General features: G+C 39.5%; 1 protein-coding gene across 4 annotated transcripts; it reads left to right on the top strand.

Annotated features, from left to right (window-relative positions):
* Positions 1-1,603: 1,603 nt before the first annotated feature.
* tp53bp1 (tumor protein p53 binding protein, 1) lies at positions 1,604-20,937 on the top strand. 4 transcript variants are annotated; one of them, XM_027137010.2, is made up of 29 exons: positions 1,604-1,754; positions 4,997-5,202; positions 5,282-5,363; positions 5,458-5,539; positions 5,639-5,700; positions 5,852-5,998; positions 6,087-6,141; positions 6,230-6,390; positions 6,878-7,007; positions 7,125-7,219; positions 7,308-7,501; positions 7,670-8,888; positions 9,882-9,998; positions 10,154-10,354; positions 10,541-10,607; positions 10,934-11,023; positions 13,170-13,449; positions 13,534-13,593; positions 13,834-13,983; positions 14,086-14,306; positions 14,874-15,005; positions 15,621-15,988; positions 16,109-16,300; positions 16,441-16,614; positions 17,738-17,926; positions 18,010-18,104; positions 18,194-18,390; positions 19,329-19,465; positions 20,640-20,937. In XM_027137010.2, the coding sequence occupies exons 2-29, from the start codon at positions 5,023-5,025 to the stop codon at positions 20,822-20,824; spliced, it is 5,262 nt and encodes a 1,753-aa protein (XP_026992811.2). In that variant the 5' UTR covers positions 1,604-1,754; positions 4,997-5,022; the 3' UTR covers positions 20,825-20,937. The 4 variants fall into 4 exon arrangements, with proteins under 4 accessions (XP_026992811.2, XP_047667135.1, XP_047667123.1 ...); XM_047811179.1 differs by lacking the exon at positions 1,604-1,754 and adding an exon at positions 2,237-2,334; XM_047811167.1 differs by lacking the exon at positions 1,604-1,754 and adding an exon at positions 4,315-4,471.
* Positions 20,938-20,944: the final 7 nt, after the last annotated feature.

Raw genomic sequence — 20,944 nt, 5'->3', positions numbered from 1 at the left:
TTGCATATGAACATTAGCTTAGGATTTACTTTCAGAAATATTTACAAAGCATTCAAAAACTTTTACTACTGTTTTTATTACTGTTTCCCTTTACTGTTGATGTCGATGACTCACAAACAAGGAGAAACCCTAGAGGTTCTGCTTAGAATAAGTATTCTCCAGTACCACAAACTGAGTGCAATTATGATCAAGAGAACAGAGAACTCTTTGCTGTAAAGCCACACTTGGAAAAATGATGCCAAGGCATGATTCACAATCTATGGATTCCACAATCTTGTATTAGCCAGAATCTAAGAATACAGCAGCAATGCTTGTTCATGCATATACACTGATCTCTTCCAGAAGATCTCTTCCAGAGTCCATACTTCCTGAATCACACTTTATTGGGGCCATGACAAGAGACGCAAACTCCAAAATAGTCCAACAACAGAGAGTTATTCCACACTTCTGCATTTCACAGCCATAGAAACCTATGTGCCATAATGACAGACAGACTCATAACCAGTGTGCATACACAGAGCCACATGCAAAGGAACATATTTAAGTCCTAATACTTAGTCTGCAAGGTTGCTAGTATACTTCTTCCTCTGCCCAAATCCCAACATTTAAGGTCACACATAACAATGGATTTTTCTCTCGATCTGACATATTTTCATAGTAGTACTACAATCCTTTTTATTGATATATAGTTATTATTGATCAATTGTCAACTGTATACTGATCTAAATCAAATCGTAGCCTAATGGTTAGAGAGTCTGACTTGTAATCCAAAGGTTGTGGGTACGAGTCTCGGGCCGGCCACTACTGAGGTGCCCTTGAGCAAGGCACCGAACCCCCCAACTGCTCCCCGGGCGCCGCAGCATAAATGGCTGCCCACTGCTCCGGGGGTGTGTTCACTGCTGTGTGTGTGTGCACTTTGGATGGGTCAAAATGCAGAGAACAAATTCTGAGTATGGGTCACCGTACTTAGTCGTATGTCACTTCACTAAATGTCCATCCTGTTATCCTTAAGTATGCTTTTAAGGGATTTTGTGACATTTTTCAGGAAATGGGATGAATTCGAGAAGCTAAATGAATTAATATAAATAACACCTTAAAAAACACTAGATTTACTATCAAATAATTGTATTTGTTGTATTTGTCGTATTTGTAATTGTAATAATTAAATTCAAAGCTTTGACCAAAAAAGTGCCCAAGACCTGGATTATGTGTTTAACTCATAAAGGTGGAAAAAAAAAAGGGTGGGGAAAAAAAGGATAACTAAGTCTTAAATAAGTCACACAAAAGCAGCTCGTTGATTCTTTGTCTTGAACACCTTCACAATAGAACCGAATCCTTGGCGAATCAGTTGCGCTCATTCACTAAAGAACCGATTCGTTGAAGAATCACTCATCAGTGCACAAGGAGTGAGAAAAAATGTCCACCGTTGGTTGATGTTGATAAAGTCTTTGTTTTACAAACCTCACTGACATTCCCTATTACACGAGTCTTTATTTTACTGCAATATAGAAAACTATGTTTGTATTATATATCTTATACCAGACTATAGTAGTTTGTCTCTATACGGAATAAAGGCATTAAAGCTCCGCCTGTGTTCTGCGTCTTTAAGTGACACCGGTGAAACCATTAACACACCCCATTATCTGCTAGGGAAAAGAGGGCACATCTGAGCACATCAATGCAATTTCGTCCTCATCGTTTAAGCAAACGAAGAGCCTACGTTGTGTGTAGGTTTGAAGGATTTCAACACTCAGGTGTGTATTTGTGCGTCTTTATCATGAGCCCCATAAATTAGGTTTATTTAGGCTCGAGACTTGATGACAGATTGTTGTTTTATTCGGGTGAATTATAGTCTATTTCTATTTATTTAAAAATAACAATATATTTATTATTATTATTATTATTATTATTATTATTATTATTATTATTATTATTATTAAATAATATGTATTATTTTTTTCCCTATGTGGCATGTTTATTATCCTGACAGGCTAGGTATGAGATTGTGGGTACGAATCTGTTGTCTTTTGGTTAACATGCAATAGAATAGAAACGAAAAGAAGCTGCAGGTTCATTTCTACACTGCACTAACCGCATGGTAGGTGTGTGATATTTCTATAAAAATATGTCGATCATGATGTCAGATCCATGGAATATGACACATGGTTGCGGACCGAGAAAGGGCAGCCAATAGAAATTCTGGTTCGTGTGTTGTCGTCATAATCTTTGACGTCATCTTGACTGTAGAGATAGTTGCATGTTAGTTACACAATATAAATAAAGTTCCAGTTTTGTGTCAACGGTTATACTGATAGCTAAAGTGATACGTACAGTGTAAGTAAAGATAAGAAGGAATGCAGCACTGTAGGTGTTCAATTTATGAAAATTTGATTTTGCTGTGTATTAATTCTATTGTTAGAATGAACAATTCTTGTGTTTCGAGGTGTTGTTCTACGTGCACTTAGACCGAGCTGTACTCTGACTGTAACTCTGCTATTTCTGATGTCTGATTCTAGGGTTGATTTGAAAATCTACTGGACATCAGTCATTAGACTTGAAGCTCATTTTGAAACTCATAAAACTATTAGACATAGCAAAGGGTTTTCAAAAAATGCATGCATTTTCTGTCAGTATTTTGATGATGAGTCTACCGAGTTTGAAAACTGTCCAAATTCGAATCTGTAGGCTATTACACAATAACAGATAACATGCAAAAAAGTCAGTCTGAATTCAGTTCATATTCCATGGAGTTGAATAGTATTCTGTATTCTTAAAGCATCTAAAAGGGAACAAAACAGGAATGTGAAGTTAAAAAAACATGCTCAATTTTTGTCTCAAGGCTCTGTTCTTGACTCATAAGCGATCATATCAAAAGCTCAATCTTCTGTTGCATAAGGTTTATAATGAGACTAAATACACAAAATTAAAAACTAATCTTTATTTTCTTAAACGTTTTATATAATCTGATACTGCCATTATATTAAACAATGCCTCCAGAAAGTATAAGAAAATAGAGAATAAATCTCTCGATCTCTAGAATAATCTCTAGCTGGTGTAGACCAATGGTGCTGAAGAGCTATAATTGACCTCAGTGTGTTGGTTTCCACTTCTCTATAATTATTTAACAGATTTAAAGGTGTGTAAAGTATTTTGTACATGTTGTATTGTTCTACTGATTGCAGGTGCCACGTCTGTAGATTTATTTTACTTCACACGAATCAAAAAGAACAGACTTTTGGGTACAACGCTCAAGCTTGTGTTCAGCCTGCACTGTTTACTGATGATTTTGTGTAGTCCTTCTAAGTCCTATTATTGTTCTTTTGTGATAATAGTAGCAGATTTGTTTGTTTATTGTTTATTTGTTTCCATGGAATATGACACATGGTTGTGGACAAAGAAAGGGCAGCCAGTGGAAATACAGTTTCTTATGCTGTCCTCATAATTCTATCTTAAGTCTCAAAAATTCTCTCAAATACAGGTGCAGGACGGATGTATTGACTGTAGAGATAGTTTCATGTTGGGTTCAGCCTGCACAGTGTACTGATGATTTTGTGTAGTCCTTCTAAGCCCTGTTATTGTTCTTTTGTGATAATAGTAGCAGATTTGTTTGTTACTGGCTTTAAAATGAAGACAGTAGCAAACAGGATATGAGCAAAAGCAATGGTAACATTAAAATGAATGACTTCCTAGAACCAGAAAAGAAATCAAATCGAATCAAATCAAATCAAAGTTTATTTATAGAGCACCTTTTTTAAAACAGCGGGTGTTCACCAAAGTGCTGTACAAACAATATAAAATAAACAATAGAACTAAAAAAGCATAAAATACTACTACTACTACTACTACTACTACTACTACTACTAATAATAATAATAATAAAATTAAAAACAATATAAAATGCAATAAATGCAATAATAATTAGTAACACACACTTAAAGAAAGTGAAATAAATGTGAATAGCCGGATGTCAGGAAAACCTGTGCATTTTAATAAGCTATTTATATAATAGCTATTTATATAAGCATATCATTAAAATGGAATTGTATGCGTTATAACCACTTTTTAAAAAAAGCCTAAAATTACTATCCTGATTGGGAAATATTTCTATAGTGTAGAGATAAAGTATATATAGTTATATATTTCTATGGTATAGTATAAGTAAAACAAACACAACAAAAAAATACCCCATGTATTATATTTAAGCCAATCAACGGTGTAGTTGTTGTTGTTGTAAGGCGGGCTTTTGAGGTTCCTCTCCCAGTTCAGCCAATCACCGGTCTTGCTCTGCTTTTTCCTATATGGATTTCATCCAATCAGCGGTCTCCTTTGCTGGCCTTTTGCTGCTGAACTGCAGAGGGGTGAAAGCTGGCCAGAAAAAAGCACGCATTAGTTTATGTTTTGTTCTGCACTAATATTTATACATATATGTGGATTCAGTTCAGGATGGCTAAAAGTAGCAAACATAGCAAAGGTATAGTTTTTTGGATTATTTATTGAATAGATGGAGGAGTTTTGTTTAGCATTGAGTCTCTGCGTGGATTGTTAGCATTAGCTGGTTAGCTGAGTTTATTCTGTAGTAGCAGGTATTTTATTATATGAACTATTTTTATGATGCCCTTATCTGGTTAAATAAGAACCATGGGCGTTGTACCGATGATACTGTATTTATTTATTTATTTATTCTGGAAGAGAAACTTCAGTCTTGCCTGAATGAATAATTCATTGTGTTGGGTTTTGAATTGCTGTTTATTTTTAAGGGTTATATATTTTTTTATTATTATGAAGATATTTATGATTTATTTTATTTTTTTCAAGAAGCTGATGTGCTTAAATGTATTTATTAATTTATTTGTTTGTTTATTTATTTTGGGGGTGCTTCTAGACCCTATAGCCCTAGGTCTTAATACACCACGTGACTTAATACACCACGTGTCTGAAAAACATGGTGCCCCGCCCACTTTCCCCATAACCACTTCTTTTACATCTCTACATGCAGTTGCCTGCTGACCCTGATGCCGCCACATGGATCCAGGTGGAAGTGATCTGGAGTCAAGTCTGCCTCAGACTGAGAACCCCTGCCTTATTGTCGAAGACTCTCAGCCTGAAAGTGTGGCCTTGGAAGACGACCCTGACAGCAGTTACCGTGCCCTGCTCTCCCGCCGCCTTTCCAACCTCCAGCCAACTTCCCACAGCCCGGTGCTGGTGAGATCTCCCACATCACCCATTCATTCATTACTACCAATTGTTGTTTGTTTAAGAGATTCTGTTTTTTTTTGTCCAGGAACTGATTGCCTCTCCTTCTAAAGGCAGATGCACTGAAAGTGACTGCCAGACTGAAAAGAGTAACAGTGTACCAGAGGCTGGTATGCGATTATAATTCTGTCTTTATAATTGCCACATCAGATTGACACAGTTTACACAGTCATTTATTTATTTATTTATTTATTTATTTATTAGACCGTTGTCCATCTAATCCGAGTTCAGCAGCTGAAGAGCAGAGTCAAGTATTTGAAGTTTGCTCCCTTCCTAATACAAAAAGGTATTTCCAGATAAATGCTTGTAATGAAACTTTAAGGCTGTAACACTGAAGCAGAAAAAATTAATGTTTATTTTATTTTTATTGTTGTTCTTTGTTCAGAAGTAACCAAGAGGCCATGGAGTCTGGGGCTGATTCCACCACTCACTGTGTACAATCTGACGGTGAGTTAAAAATATGTTGTCATTATTATTATTACATTTTTTTTATGTTTAATATTTTAATGTTATTTTTATAATGATTGGTGGGTCCCCCTTTCCATTCTTTCTTCTTTTGACCAAGCTAAAGTCTGTTATTTTCTGTGTGTGTGTTCAGAGGGAATGTCTCAGTTTGGCCTCCTGGAGCTGTCGGAGAGTCAGGGAGGAAATATCGAGAGAGAGAACATAGAGAGTGATGATGAGGATGTAGAGGAGACACCTGTCAACCTCCAACCATCAAACAGCCAGAAAACAGCCAACCAAAGTACACCAAATCTTCAATACTTTCATGTACACCACTTTATCCTTTAACCTCACTGACTTTCTCAAATTTCTTCTTTTGTGCTTATCAGCTGGATTGAAAAGCTCTTCTAGGGCATCTGATAGTCAAGATGACAACTTTAGAAAGTAAGCTGTGGATCAAAAACACACAGAATTAATGATTTGGTCCCATATCTGGTTTGTTGTGTTAAGGTATTTCTTTCTCTCTCTTTAGGCCAGAGGTGAGCTCCAGCAGTGCCTCGGTGCCTCAGAGGAGAGAAGGCAGAGAGCTGAGTGTCCATGCCATACTCCACTCTCGGGTCTCTGAGGCTGAAGAGGCTGAAGACGAGGAACTTATGTCATCCCAGGATGATCTTTTTGATGGAGAGAAAAATGGTGAGAGTCAGTAAGATATCTTTTGAGACAACCTTGATAATGTGGGATTTTATTAAAAAAACTTTTTGTAAATTTTTAAATCAAATTAAAAGAACAAAAAATCTTTATTATATAATATTCACTATTCTGCACATTTAACTAATTAGTATAAATCATGATGTAATTTTAAATGAAAATTGTTGTATTTAGTTAGACACAAAATGGAAGCATTTTCATTCGTGCTCTCAGACTTTTTTTTCGTGCTCACCAGTTTTTATTTATTTATTTTATATTATTTTACAATTTATATTCTATAGGTGATTTGAAATCCTTCACTACGCTTTTTTTCTCAGAAGGATATCGATTGATTTTTTTTTAATTTAAGCTTTGCGTTCTACAGCAACCAGCAAGTGAAATTTAAGGGACCTAGTATACATCTTCATCAATATGTGTGTTTTATATTTTACACTCTCTTTAATTCATAATGTCTCCCCCCCTCCCCCCCCAGGCTCTAAGGTTGACAGCACAGTAGCAGTGATTGAGAATCAGCAGCAGCAGGACCCTACATGCACGCCTGCTGACCTTTGTCTGCTGCATCTGTCTGCTCAGGCATCACTGGTGCAGGAGAGCCTTTCCCAGTAAGCTAAACTTAATCTAGTGCTGGTCATGGTCTTCTAGTGCCTTTCATACATTCTCATGAACAAAAATGATTTATACTAACTTTACATTTATTTATTTTTTTTTGTGTGCAACAGGCAGTCTGTTGATTTTGTGGCAGCCACACAAGAGGACCCGACTCAACCAGCGCTTATTGTCCCTGATTCACCCACAGGACAGGAAAATGAGCAAGGTAAGACGTCAGATATGGAGACCGAGATACAAGATTTAAGAAAGAAACCCTGATCTCTTAATGACTGTCTTTCTAAATCTTATGTCAGATTTTAACGAGGCCACTGAACCAGCAAAGGAAACATCTGGGATGCAAAATGACCAAGCACAAAAAGGGCAGGAAGAAATAATGGATGTGGATCCTGCCCCAAAGCCCACAGAGTCCAATGTAGTATCTCAGAATTCCCCAAATTTTGCCTTTGAGAAAAGCCTGTCCTTGCCAACACAGCCTGAACTTTCACATGTAAGAATGATCATTTAATCAATTATTTGTAATATTTTTCTTAATTACATACATGACTTTCAGAGCTGCTGAGAATTAAAAACAACCAGAAATAAACTTTTAAATGTCGTGGTATAACATCTGTTAGCTTTTTTTCAGTCACTAACACACGCTATTAATCCCAAATAGGATGTTTTTGTGCCTACACCATCTTTGGAATCTGGTGTCTGCAGTCCAGGTCCAGAGGCTTTGAAGAAAAAGGAAGCACCAAAAGAAAGTCTGTCTACAATCATCGACGCAGAAGCGTTAAAACAACCTGCTGGCAGCTCGTCTTCTCAAGTGTCTACAGGTTTCCAGTTGGAGCTGGACACTGAAAATAGCGTTTTCGATAAGAAAACTCAAGCTTTCCCTGTGGATGATGACAGTCAGGCCACACAGATTGAGGAAATTCAAGGGTCTGTAGGAGAGGGTGAGGAGGACTGTGGTGTCCCTGTGCAGCACGATGAGAAAACGGACAAAAGCAGCATGGATTGTGGCCTTAATAATGCTGCTAATGTACAAGGAATTTCCCAGGGGCCTGACCTGAAAACCACAGAAAATGAAGAATGTTCCTCTCAAAAGTTGTCCTCACAGTCTTCAAAGGGGCAGAACAGGCAAATAAATGATAGTGTGGCTAAATCTCAGGAGATTTCCAACACTCTAGCCTCTCAGAAGATGAATGAAATGGATTTGGGGAAAGATCTGACGTTGAGTAGTTGCTCACAAAGCAAAGAACAGTCAGAGAAACCAACTAGCACATCTCCTGTTCCATCTCAGTCCCAATCCCAATCCGTCATATTTTCTCACAGGAGTCCTCCAGGTGAAGGAGAACAGGAAGCTGATGGTGACCAAAGACCGAGCCAATCCTTCTCTCAAAGTCACCAACCTAACTTGAGTATCAGCAACACTAAGAATGTTGATGAGGAAGATGATGACAAAATGGATGAAGGGGCGGTACAGAGCACTAGCAGGAACGAAGGCCCTGGATTCGACCTGACGCATTCTCGGAGCCAGATCGGTTCTCCGGAGCCGATGGAGGACGAAGGGGAAGTCTCCCAACATGCAGGCAGCAAGGACGAGGAGAGCCTCAGTGTCATAGTCCTAGAGGAGAGTGAGAGAGTCTCTCAGGAGCGACAGAGTATTGAGAGGTCACCGGTGTTCAGAAGTTCCTCACAGCCTCTCGTTGTCTCCCCGAAGGAGAAATTTAAGCCTGGCAAAAAGCCAGGCTCCCAGCCAAACAGCTCAGGCCAGAGTTTGCAGGTGGCCACAAAAACTGGTGCCAATAACACACAAGCTAGTGATGGAGCACCCAGTGGAGGATCACAAGTCCTGAATACAGCCAACAAAAGCCTGAGTGACAGCTCTGGAGGTAGGGTAATAAATACAGATTTACTGAGGCTAAAATCGTTATTCATTATAACAGGATCCACAAGCAAAATGTTAGGGATCAACAATGCAAACAAAATGTAGCAAACTGTAAGAGAGAATTCAAATGTTACTGATTTTGTCCTTTCGCTTTTTATGCCTTCTGCCAGTAGATGATGGCGACGTTGTGTTTCGTCTGTCTACGATTCTCATTAGAGCTATATGATTAGTGGGTGAATGTTAAGCGGATTATGATTGAATGTTTTATTAAGATTTGCTGTTTACGAATTAATATCGTAAACAGCAGACGATAGATTTTTGGATTGATCCAGACAATGACGTCGTCGAGTAGCTGGAAGTTTTGATTCGGTATTTTCCTCCATGTTTGCAGTGCATTCGAAGGATATTTACAAATGAATAACTAGAAGGACAGCAGAGGTCTGCTGAAGACAACACTGGCATCAGCTTCTACCTGTTTGTGGATATTATGGGATGGATTTTGTATCGTGGCCATAGATATCACTCCAATTTCTTGTTGATTAGACATTTAACCCATTTTCTAGCCTTCTCTCTAAGACTAACCTTAAAAAAGGGCCAGAAATAAGTTGAAGGTTAAAAGTTAAAATGTATTAACCTTTTAAATCGATTTAAAGATTTAGTTCTCACAGTTTATACAGTTGAGATGATCCACATGCTGTGTAATAAATACAAAAGCCATATGTGGATGTGCAGGTTATTAGTGTATTTATTAATATATACATGCTGACATTTTTGGGCCCCTGAGCAAGGCCCTTAACACTTAATTGCTCAGCTATATAAATGCAATTATAAATGAGAACTGTATTTTTAGATTTAAATACTTCCTATGATGCTGAAGTTCTTAATTCTTTTAATCTGTATTGATTAAGTTGTATATGATTGAAGTAGATGCTCTGATTCTGCCTCGTTTTCCATTAAGGTTTTTCAATAAATCTTACTTGCTTGTTTTGCTCTTCAGATCTTCCATTCCACTTCACACTTCCCAGAGAAGGAGAGCTGATTGGGCCTTCAGCGAGCGCAACTCCTCCACACGTCAGGCAGCTAAAGAACACACCGCTCCACAGCACACCTATCGGTGGGCGTCCCTGTTGTATGACTTGTAACAGCTGTTTGAACACCATATATATATATATATATATAAATTCTGTAGGGAAACTCAGGAAGGGTTGTTTCTTCACGACCCTTTCTGTAATTTTCCATATTACTGATTGACATTTTGGAATGTTACAGAAACTAGTATATTCCGTGAGAGGACCAAGGCCGACGCCACCCGCGAGACGACAATGGCTGCCAGCGAGATCTCTGTCGAGGAGAGTGGTGAAGGAGAGGAGCTGGCAGCACAGGGGGGTGATGGGAAACTAAGTCTCCGAATGAAGGTGGTGACTCCCGTAGAAGATGGCAGCTCAGGGTCTGAGCGTTTCAGCCTACAAAGTAAGAACTTGGAATCTCCTCTGTCTCCATTACCAAGTGTATCAGTTTCTAAATATTACACCTCGATATAAATAAATACTCATTATGAATGTAGGAATGTTTGCCTCCTTTCTTTAAGGATGAGAAGAATTGGCTTTATTGTCGCTACTGTTTAAAATTCGCTGACTTTTGGAAATGTCTCCACAGAACCGTCCTTATCAGACGAGGAAGGCACAGTTTCCAAGGCTACCGCTGTTGCCAAGGCTGTAACCAGGTAACGTCTGGTGGTTGCTATGTGAGAAAGAGCGTGCGTGCATGTCTGTGTGTATTTGTGTCAGAGAGATTGGATGCCAGATTTCCAGTCTCATTGCTGCTGATTCATCGTCACTTACATTTATGGCACATTTTTAGATAAAGCTCTACATTATTCATACACAGCCTGTGAGGTTCTCTATTGGGAAGATTCATGATTGAAAAATATGTAAATAAAATAAAAAATAATACTTGGAAAATATTTTAATCGAATTGAAAATATACTAAAGGATTAAAGTAAAGGATATTTTCTAATGAACCCTACCCTTGTTTGCTCCATCACCTCAGCCCTCAATCCATCTTTACTCGTGTCCGTGAGGTTCACAAGCAGCTACAGGTGGAGGATGAAGAGAAGGAGCCCAGTGATCTGTCAGTCAGGTGCTGCTACACATAATGCACACACATTTTACCTGTTCAACCTTCCTTTGCTTTATTTTATCACCTCAGCACATGAACTTACATTCTTGCTGCATTAATGTTGCTTATGTGCCGATGGTGGGTTGTGCTGTATAAGACATGTGGATATGAAAAGCTACAGGTTTTCTTTGTGATACTCATCCTGCTGTCTGGAGTCTGCCTGACCTTGGCAGTTTTTTGGAGGTGTTATAAATAGAGCTCCCTTGGTATAGGGTATTTCTGGAGACCAGTAAATTGGTTTCACAGTGCCCTGTTTGCTTAGAATGATGGTGCGTGCCCTACTTACACTACCTCGTGGGGGGGCATACTCTGAATTCTGAGCCTGTAGACAAACGTGGAAAAGGGATTTGATTCTAGTTTTTGGGCTATTAATAGTTTTCAACAATCTCGCATCATTTGAGCTGCTTCTCAAGTATGTGACAAATATTAAGAAGGTACCTACGGAATATACATTTCCTCTAAAAGATTACATCAGGGGTATTCAATTAAAATTCAAAGAGGTCCAGTTACTAAAATTTCCTCCCAGCAAAGGTCTGAATCTTATATTGTCACTTAAAATAGTGTACCCTCATGTTAATATAATCAATAACGTACATACATTTCTATATAATTTATTGTTAAATTTCAAGTGTTTTCCAAGTCTGAACTTGTCTGGCACTTGAATGGGAAACAATCCTGTAGTTGTCTTTACTACATGTCAAGTAACAGACAACAGACACGGAATTTCTTCTGAATAAAATAAATAAAAAGTGCAAACACAGCTTTGTGCAGCCTGAACTTAGGGCCTATATTTCAAGTAATGTAAAACATTCAGAATCTTTTGAATAAAATAAAAGTCCTTTTAATCTTTAAGAAAAAAAAATGAAACAAAAGGCTTTTGAGCTGCCCCTTTTTTTAAACATTAACTACATTAATAACACAGGAACCTTTAGGCAAAAGAACATTTCAGGTAAAATAGAACAGGGCAGAATTTACTGAATAAAAGAAAAGTGCAGAGCTTTGAGCAGCTCCCTTTTTCCTCTCTCCTTTCCACCTCTCCTTACTCCCTTTCCATCTTCCGTTCCTAGTGAGAGAAATGGGCATAAGTGTCCTGCCAGCAGTTTGAATCTTAATTGTCCTGCCAGTGTAATTAGGTGCATTACTGCCACCTTCTGCTCTGGAGTATGGAACTGTTTTTGGCTTGGCTTTTGATGACGCTCCTGTCATAATAACTAGATTAACTGCGCATGAACGAAAGATTTATCTTTTTATTAATATCAAAGAGCTTATATAATCTTATAATATTAGATTATAATAAGGAGACGCTTAATATGATAATATTAGAATATTAACGGGTCCGGGCAGACCCGTCACTCGGTCCGGATCCGGACCGCGGTCCGCCATTTGCTGATGCCCGAGCTACAGTGTTGGTGGACAAACTTTCTTCTTCAGGCTCAGTCAGTTTGAGGTTCAGAGATAGCTAGTGTTGTGTTTTCCTGGTCTGGCCTCTTGTCATTTTGTAATAACTAATAATAACTTGTGTAATCAGAGAAGTTTGGGGTAATTAAAAAAAAGGGAGGGTTTGGATTAGTAATAAGCTTTAGTAATAAACTTCGCAATCCTTTAAACTTGCTGTCCATTTTATTAAATCTGTTGTAGGATCTGACCTAAAGATCTAAAACCTACAATCAGTGCTAAGCCAGCTACCAGGCTTTAATCAGGCAAATGGGTGTTTTTAGTATGATGTGTGGTCTTCTGTTATGATTATACGACAAGCTTATCCCGTTGTAAAGACACAAAGTTTGATTGAAATGAATGAATCAAATAAATGACATGATTGTGTGAGGACATTTTCAATTAGCGTATTTATAGGTATTTGGATTCTTTATAAGGTTGAACATAGAGATGTGGAGATGTTCTTGTTCCGTCTTAGTACTGTAGATGCACCAGCATTTAGAAAATATTTCACTATGTGATTCAGCAGATTGTGTTTTATAGTGTAAAACTCTATGTTCAGTATTTATATTGTGAATACTTCAACTCTAGTTTAAACTCACCACACGCCTATTGAAGCAGTTTAACTACTTTTACTCTTACACGTATGCCTTTTATCTTTTTCTGTTCCCAGAGCTACTAGACCACGGAGTCAAACTGACCTCCTGAACAGCGAGAACCCCGATTCCGCTCCTGGGCCAGTAGGTAATGGTACACCAGGGCAGTCGTTACAGCAGACCAACGGCACTGCCATGCACTCAGAGCCTCTGGCTGCGGTACAGTCCTCCACAGCTAAAGAGCATGAAGCTCCTAGCACTTCTGGGCAGTCACCTCACAAGTCACTCATAAGCCAGAGAGCTGTGTCTCAGCAATCCATCATGGACTTGTCCTCGAAAGCAAGTCCTCTCAGCAAAGTAAGCTTTTCACATAGAATAAGAGTTATTAGGAAAGAAATAAAGAACAGGGTAAAAACAGTGTATTCCTGTGTTCCTGTTCAGAGAGCCGTATCCCAGCAGACCAGCTTTGATGCGTCTGGACCACAGCTCCCATCAGGCAGGGTGAGTACTTTACTACATACACGATAATCAGATAATAGGCTCTTCTCAAAGAATTCTGCTGATTATAACGATTAATTATGTTCTGTGTTTCCTGTGCAAAATGATATAAATAACCATACAGTTTATTGCTTTTAATAAAGAAAACAATTAAAGATGCTTGATTAAGCATTGTGGCCAAAAAAAGAAAACACAGTTATATGGCAATACTAATGCGCTCTCTTGTATTTCTTCTATTTTTAGGGCGAGCCAGTCACTCCGAGCCGCTCACAATCGGGTCCTTCTCACCGCAGACACGTCCGCACCATTCAAGAAGTGCGCACTACTATCACTCGCATTATTACTGACGTGTATTACGAAGATGGCAGGGAGGTGGACCGTAAGGTTGTTGAGGTGAGTTCACTCTTTACTTCGTTCTATAGAGAGAACATGTCTGGGGCTGATGGAAAGTCAGAACGATGCTCTAAAATCATAATGTATCCATTTCTTCTCCAGGAGACTGAGGAGCCAGTGGTGGATCGCTGTGTCATGGACAGCGACATTTCTCCCTCACGTACCGGAAGCTCCATGACCTCAGGAGACCTGGCTGATGTGAGCTCGCTTTCGTCCAAGGCCGCGTCTCACTTCAGCTCCAGCGGGACCAGCAGTGGAGGTCCAGCTCCCAGCAGGTTGACCGACTTCATCATGCCTTCCAACCGAGGAGCGAAGCCTGGCAGGTGAGTCACTGTGGAGTCTGTTTTGTGGCCTCTGCATGACCCTCCTTTTTAATTATAATACTATTCATTAATACTATTACTTTCTAATGAAAGTTGCGTACATGCACTGGTGGCTGCCGCTGTTGGGCCCCTGAGCAAGGCCCTTAACCCTCAATTGCTCAGCTATTTAAAAATGAGGTAATGTAAGTCGCTCTAGATAAGGGCGTCTGCCAAATGCTATAAATGTAAAATGTAATTAGGAATAATATATACATCTACTCAAGTTCTTGTTTGCATGTGAATTAATCTCTTCTCAGTGGCAATGTGGCACATTCGTGTCTCACTATCAGAATTACATCAGTTTCTTTTTTCAGTTTGAAATGTTTATGGTAATCCCAAAGCATGTACACCACTTTCAGTACCACTTAATTCTTCCAGTCTCTCTCTCTCTCACACACACACATACACACCATTTCAAGAGAACACTCATGGCCTGTACAGCTATTTCCCCACTGCTGCTGCTACACACTTGCTGGCTGAGGGCGTGTCGTTTGACCGCTTCGTCTGTGTGTGTGTGTATGTTCTCAGCCCCAGGCGAGGGGGTAGACAGGTAGTGGGGTCAGAGCTAACAGGTGTTTGGGGTTCTCTGTCCACTGCCCCGCTGAGCCCCAGAGGCCACGGGCGTCGAGGAAGACCCCCCTCACGTGGTCCACTGTCCAGGTGAGGGCTCACAGACTCCATGTACATAATTCTGTATGTAAACTCCTCTAAAACCTGATGGCAATGGTAAAATTTCATCCAAATGTTAAGAGAAAACAAAGAAACTGCTGATATTCTTAAATACAATAATTTTTGTAATTCCATCCGTTTATTAATATCAAATGGAATACCAAAATCAGAAGGTCTTAGTATAGTTTGCAAATATAATTTGCTGTAAAAAAAATTCTAATAATGAATCTAGCACTTCAGGAATAATTTATTTTTCACCCCAAAAAAATTTAAGCAAATAAAACATCCCAAAATAAAATTTGTCATGCATTTTAATTAGCAATGAAAAAGATCATAAGGGTCTTTTTTCCTTCGATATTTTTTTTAAAGACATATTTTTTCAGATATCTTTGGTTGTTTCTTTTATACTTTTTTTCTGTATAATCAAAAAGTGAAAACATTTGGATGAAAACTCCTACTCTTAACATCCTTTGGAGTTAGTTCCCTTTTATTCAAATTCTTACTAACCCTTCTGCCTGCAAAAACTCTTGGTAGTAAGTCTAACGTATTTATGATACGTGTTCATGACTTTGTATCTCGCTGATTGTTGCTGCTGCTCTCACTCAGAGGTGGAAGGTCAGCTCAGAGAGGAGGTGCTCACGGCCCAACCGTGTCTTCGTCAGAAGACGAGCATCTCGCTCGTACAAATGCCCGCGTCCCCTCTAGTCGTTTGGATGCACTGAACACCACGTCCCCTGAGAACAGTGCAGGGAGCGGCAGCAGCTTCGTTGGACTGCGTGTGATGGCCAAGTGGTCATCCAATTCATTTTTCTACTCTGGGACCATTACTCGGGACCTGGGAGAGAACCGCTTTCGCCTACTGTTTGACGACAATCAGGAGTGTGAGGCACAGGGGAAGGACATCCTGCTGTGTGATCCCATTCCGCTGGAGGCCGAGGTCACGGCCCTGACTGAGGAGGAGTACTTTAACACAGGTAAGAGACTGGAGTACATGGATAAAACCTTTTATTCATGTTACTCAGTGTGTTGCCCTGAGCCCCATTAAATAAGCAGTAAAAGATAAATGTTTCTGTGTGTATGCATTTTGCTGACAGGTATAGTGAAGGCACACAAACGCCAAGGTGCCGAGTTGCTGTACTGCGTAGAGAAAGATGGACAGAGCACATGGTACTGCAGGACTGCAGTGATCCTCACCATGGAGCAGGGAAGCCGCCTGAGGGAACAATATGGCCTCGGGCCTTACGAACCTTCTACGCCTCAGAACATGGCATCCGATATCAGCCTCGGTGGGTCCCTCCGTTCATCCTCATAGTTCTTTTGAAGATGAGCGGTTAATAGATAAAAAAAATAATTGCATGTATTACTGCTGTTAACATTGTTCAGTTAAGGAGCCCATGTGTCCTAAAAGTTCATGATCTCCATGTAGATAACCTTGTAGAAGGAAAACGGCGGCGTCGCGGAAATGGGACTGGGCCGGGAACACCAAACAGCAGCTCCACAAACAGCCCAAAAACCCCAGCCAAAAGGAAACTTACAAGCTCCACAGAGGACGAGAAGACACCAGCGAAGAGAGGGCGCAGAGTGGGTGGGGCCAGATTGGGTACGGATGGCATCTGGACAGAGATTAATGACATGCAGCACGAGCAGCGAAGCCTGAACTAAAGACGTTTTTAGAGCTATTTAATAATGGCTGCATTTTTTTTTTTACATTTAAAAAAAAAATGTTATGAATTGCATTGATCTTACTGTGTATAGCATTATACATTTTAAACTCTTTTTCATAATATGCATTTTAATTACCTTTTTTTTAAATGATTTTAAAAACACTGGTTTGGTATCTTGGTGTTTTAACAAACCTCAGATATTTTACATAAATTTGTCATTTACAAGCGTGAATCAAGATCCCCTTTATTGAGTTTGAATGAGCAGCAGATCCAGGATGTTGGTATGTAGATTTTGGGTGCTGTTGGAAAGGCAGGTGGAAAGGTGGTGTGTGTGTGTGTGTGTGTGTGTGTGCGTGTGCTCACGGTGGTGGCTCATTTTATTTTGCATGCTTCAATGCAATGGAATAATTCTAAATATGGTGTATGGGTTTGTAGTGTTCATTAGAAAGAAATGGCTCGCTAATTTACACAATTTTCTACTTAAAAACCTAAGTAGGTTGGTGTTTGATGTTTTTGCTTCTTTGTGTACAATCGCTTTGAAACTAATTTGGCTAACTAGTAAAGGATGTCTGTCTCACCCAAAATCTATTCCTTAAGTACATTCTCAAATCTTTATATACAACACTGTTTTTAATGAAGCATTATTGCCCCATTACATGACCATATAACGTCAGGAAGAAAGGTATATGGTCATGTAATGGGGCAATAATGCTTCATTAAAAACTTAGTGTTGTATATAAAGATTTGAGAATGTACTTATGGAATACACTTAAGCTTAGCAAACTGATTTCTGCTAAATTATTTGTTACAAAATTATATTTTAAAGCTTCCATAGTGGTGTTTGAAACAAGTGTATGAAGACTTGGGCATGGATTCATTCAAAAATGTTCATTGAGAGAGACTTGTGAGAGATTGCTTGTTACACTCGCTTTGAAACTAGACAAAAAGTAAGCACGTGAAAGTCAGACACCTTTTAAGTTAAGAAGAAAATTGTGTAATTAGATTTTTCTCTGGACCAATCACACAATGTATATAACACATATTAATATGTGGGTTTAGGTTTGAAAATGGCTCCATGTGACACCTCTGGGAGTGGAGCTGAGCTGCCTTCTGACCCCAGTGACCACCTGGTGATGCACGGCCCTCTTCCTGAGAGCACGTCCCTCTTTATGGGCTTTGTCTTCATGCTCACTGCATCCTCTGACAACGACATGAAGTCTAACCAGACTACCAGCGATGGAGAAGAAGGTGAGAAAAGAGACCTGAACTTTATTTATTCCTTCAAACTGTGGACAGTTTGTCAGACTCTCTTGTTTCCTTTTTGTCATCAGAATATGTACCGACAGCTCCATATAACAAGCAGTACACTAAGAGGCAGTTGGAGGCTGGTGGAGGAATGATTCTGCCTGAATTCAATGAAGAACAAGTAAGACCTCATTTTGTGATTTCTAGTAGTTATTTCTGCAGTATGTGAACTCTACTAAGTCGAAATGTTCCTGTGGGTTCTGTGTTCAGTGTAAAGCAGCGTACCAGAGCCTGTTGATTGCTGATAAGCATTGCCGTACGGAGACGTACCTGCTGTGTGTGGCAGGTGGAGTTCCCTGTGTGTCTCAGATCTGGGTGCGAGACTGCTGTCAAGAGAAGAAGCTGATGAACTACAGGAACTACCTGCTCCCTGCTGGAGTGGGGCCTGAGCAACGAATTATAGAATGGTATTTCAGGGCTTCCTTGTTCTGAAAATCTACTCACTATTTTAAAAAAGAAAAATTTGAATTTGGGTAGGTGATGTGACAGATATGATTGTTGATATACTGACAGTTTAACATTTTCTGTATGTGAAGCAAGATTAAAATCAAAAGACAAATGTGAACAGGGCCATGTGAGCGTGTTGTAATGCAGCTCTCTCTACCTCAAAAATTTACATTTATAGTATTCGGCAGACTCATTATCCAGAGCGACTTACATTTATCTCATTGAGCAATTGGGGGTTAAGGACCTTGCTCAGGGGCCCAGGAGTGGCAGGTTGGTGGCCCCTGGGATTTGAACCTTCCGGTTAGAAGACCAACACCTTAATCACTTGGCTACTTCATTCCCTAACACATCCTTTTTTCCAAACATATCGTGCCATTTATTTGATTTCAGTCTGTAAGAATGAACATTCAATCAAGGTGATTGATTTCATTAGATTTATTTAGCCAATGTTGGGCTCCTGAGCAAGGCCCTCTGACCCTGACCCCCAAAAGCTGGGATGTGTGTTAAAGAATTCTCCTGTGCTGTAATTTGTGGCAATAATAAAGGCAGCTTATTTACATGTACTGTAAGTCTTTGCCAATTTTACCTCACCAATGTAACGCCACATAATTGAGAGAGAGAGGAGCTTTAATAAAGCCGCTAGATCTAAAAAGGTTCATTAATTCAGTAAAACCGATGAAATGATCATGTGAGAAACATTGTACAATGTGTGAGATCTGTTTTATTCAGTCTCAGAAGTGTTTGTGTTGTCTAATGATGTCACAGACATGATGTCATAGTTCATGTCCTTCCTTGAGCAACTACTGTCATGTATGGAATTAATGTAATAGAAAGCTTATAATATCAAACATTATCATACAAAACAGTACAGATTTTTAACAATGTTCTTTTCCCACAGGCATGTGCGCTGTACCCCTTTCAAAGCGTTGAAGGTCCTGCTGGTTTCAGAAGAACGTGTGGATTTGTGGACTTCCTTGCTCACCATGTGTGGCTCCGCAAAGGTTCAGCAGCATAAAATAAGCAACAACAGTTCTGGTATGTTCTGACTGGTCCACTTAAAGGTGCTGTCTCCGTTGTTTGAGAAATGCTTCAGAAAACTGCTTTGGCCGCCCAAAAAAACAAAACTAACGTGTAGCCAATAAGCAGAAAGGGGCGTGTCTTGTCAATATGGGGGAGAGTGTGTTCAGTGCGCATGTGTGACATTAGCAGAAAGCGGTTTTAACATCGACATGGAGGATAAAAACAAAGAAAGAAAGCGAAGAAAGGCTTACGATAAGGCAAGAAGTAGGACCGTGTTAATATACGATCAGCTTTCCAGCACTGGAGAGAACTGAACGCCTTCCGTGTGAAACGAAGATAAACCTTTCACGGTACAACACACAGTACTACAAAAACACATTTGTATTACCATAGTATTACTCAGAGTTCATTTATTGATAAAAATATCCCCTCGGTCAGCTGCCCCAACAGGTTCCGCCATAATACTAGTCTGGGTTATACTTGGGTTATACTTGTCTTGTGTATGTGTGGGTGGAGCTATCAAAACAGGGGTGGGACCCATTTGGGTTAGGGGCGTGTTTGTTTTGGTGATTTCAACATTGTCAACATTGGCTTTCAAACAACGGAGACCCCACCTTTAAAGATGTTCCACCTGAATTATTTTTCTTCCCCCACAATGTTTTGCATTCCAGACTCTTAACTATACAAATTGTATTTCTGTTAAACATAAATCAAGGGTCTGGTGCGGTCCGTCAATTATATTCCACACTTCATCTTACCACAGAATTGGGCTGGGATATGTAGAGTAATCCTAACGAAATAAGAAGAAAGCTGTGATTGTGTTTCTATGCATGTTCTTACACACGAGCACACACAATGCAAATACTGTGCAAGTAAGTTCACAAAATTTTGGACAAGCTCCAGAAAATCAAGCATTTTTGGCTGCAACAATCACAAAAAACTCCTGGAGTGACTGTTCTGGTGTAGATCTGAAAGGACTTGGATTAGGCCACATGAATGTATTTTGTATGTGGGGCTGGGGGTGGATATTAAGTTCAAAACCACATAATACACATATTTCTGTTCAATTACTTTCACTAGAATTGTAGCCTTGTTCCAAATTACTGATTTATTTTTTTTCAAGGTCAGTGAAAGTATTTAACTTGTAAGGCTTTACAACTAAAGCCATTTCCTTTGTCCTGGTTTGTAGATACTTCAGTAGAGGGATTTGACTTGGTGGTGTCTGCGTCTCCGTGTCCTGAAGAGGTGCTGAAGTGTGTGATGGCCACAAACACTCCGGTGGTGTCTCTGGAGTGGCTGGTTCAGTGTGTGATCTGTGGAGAACGTCTGGCTTACAGCAGTCAGCCTGAGTATAATCATGATTACTCTTCTTAGGCTCTGTCACTTCTGTGTTTTTTTAACGTCCTGTACTGTTTTAGCACCTGCCTGCTTTTACTGTATATAGTTTTAAAACTGTTTTTGACATAATAAACTGTGTGTCTCCTTTTTTTCCCC

The sequence above is a fragment of the Tachysurus fulvidraco genome, chromosome 1, assembly GCF_022655615.1.
Source record: "Tachysurus fulvidraco isolate hzauxx_2018 chromosome 1, HZAU_PFXX_2.0, whole genome shotgun sequence".
NCBI classification, from domain to species: Eukaryota; Metazoa; Chordata; class Actinopteri; order Siluriformes; family Bagridae; genus Tachysurus; species Tachysurus fulvidraco.
Note: the sequence above shows the minus strand (reverse complement) of the source record. Positions and strands in the feature narration are given on the sequence as shown.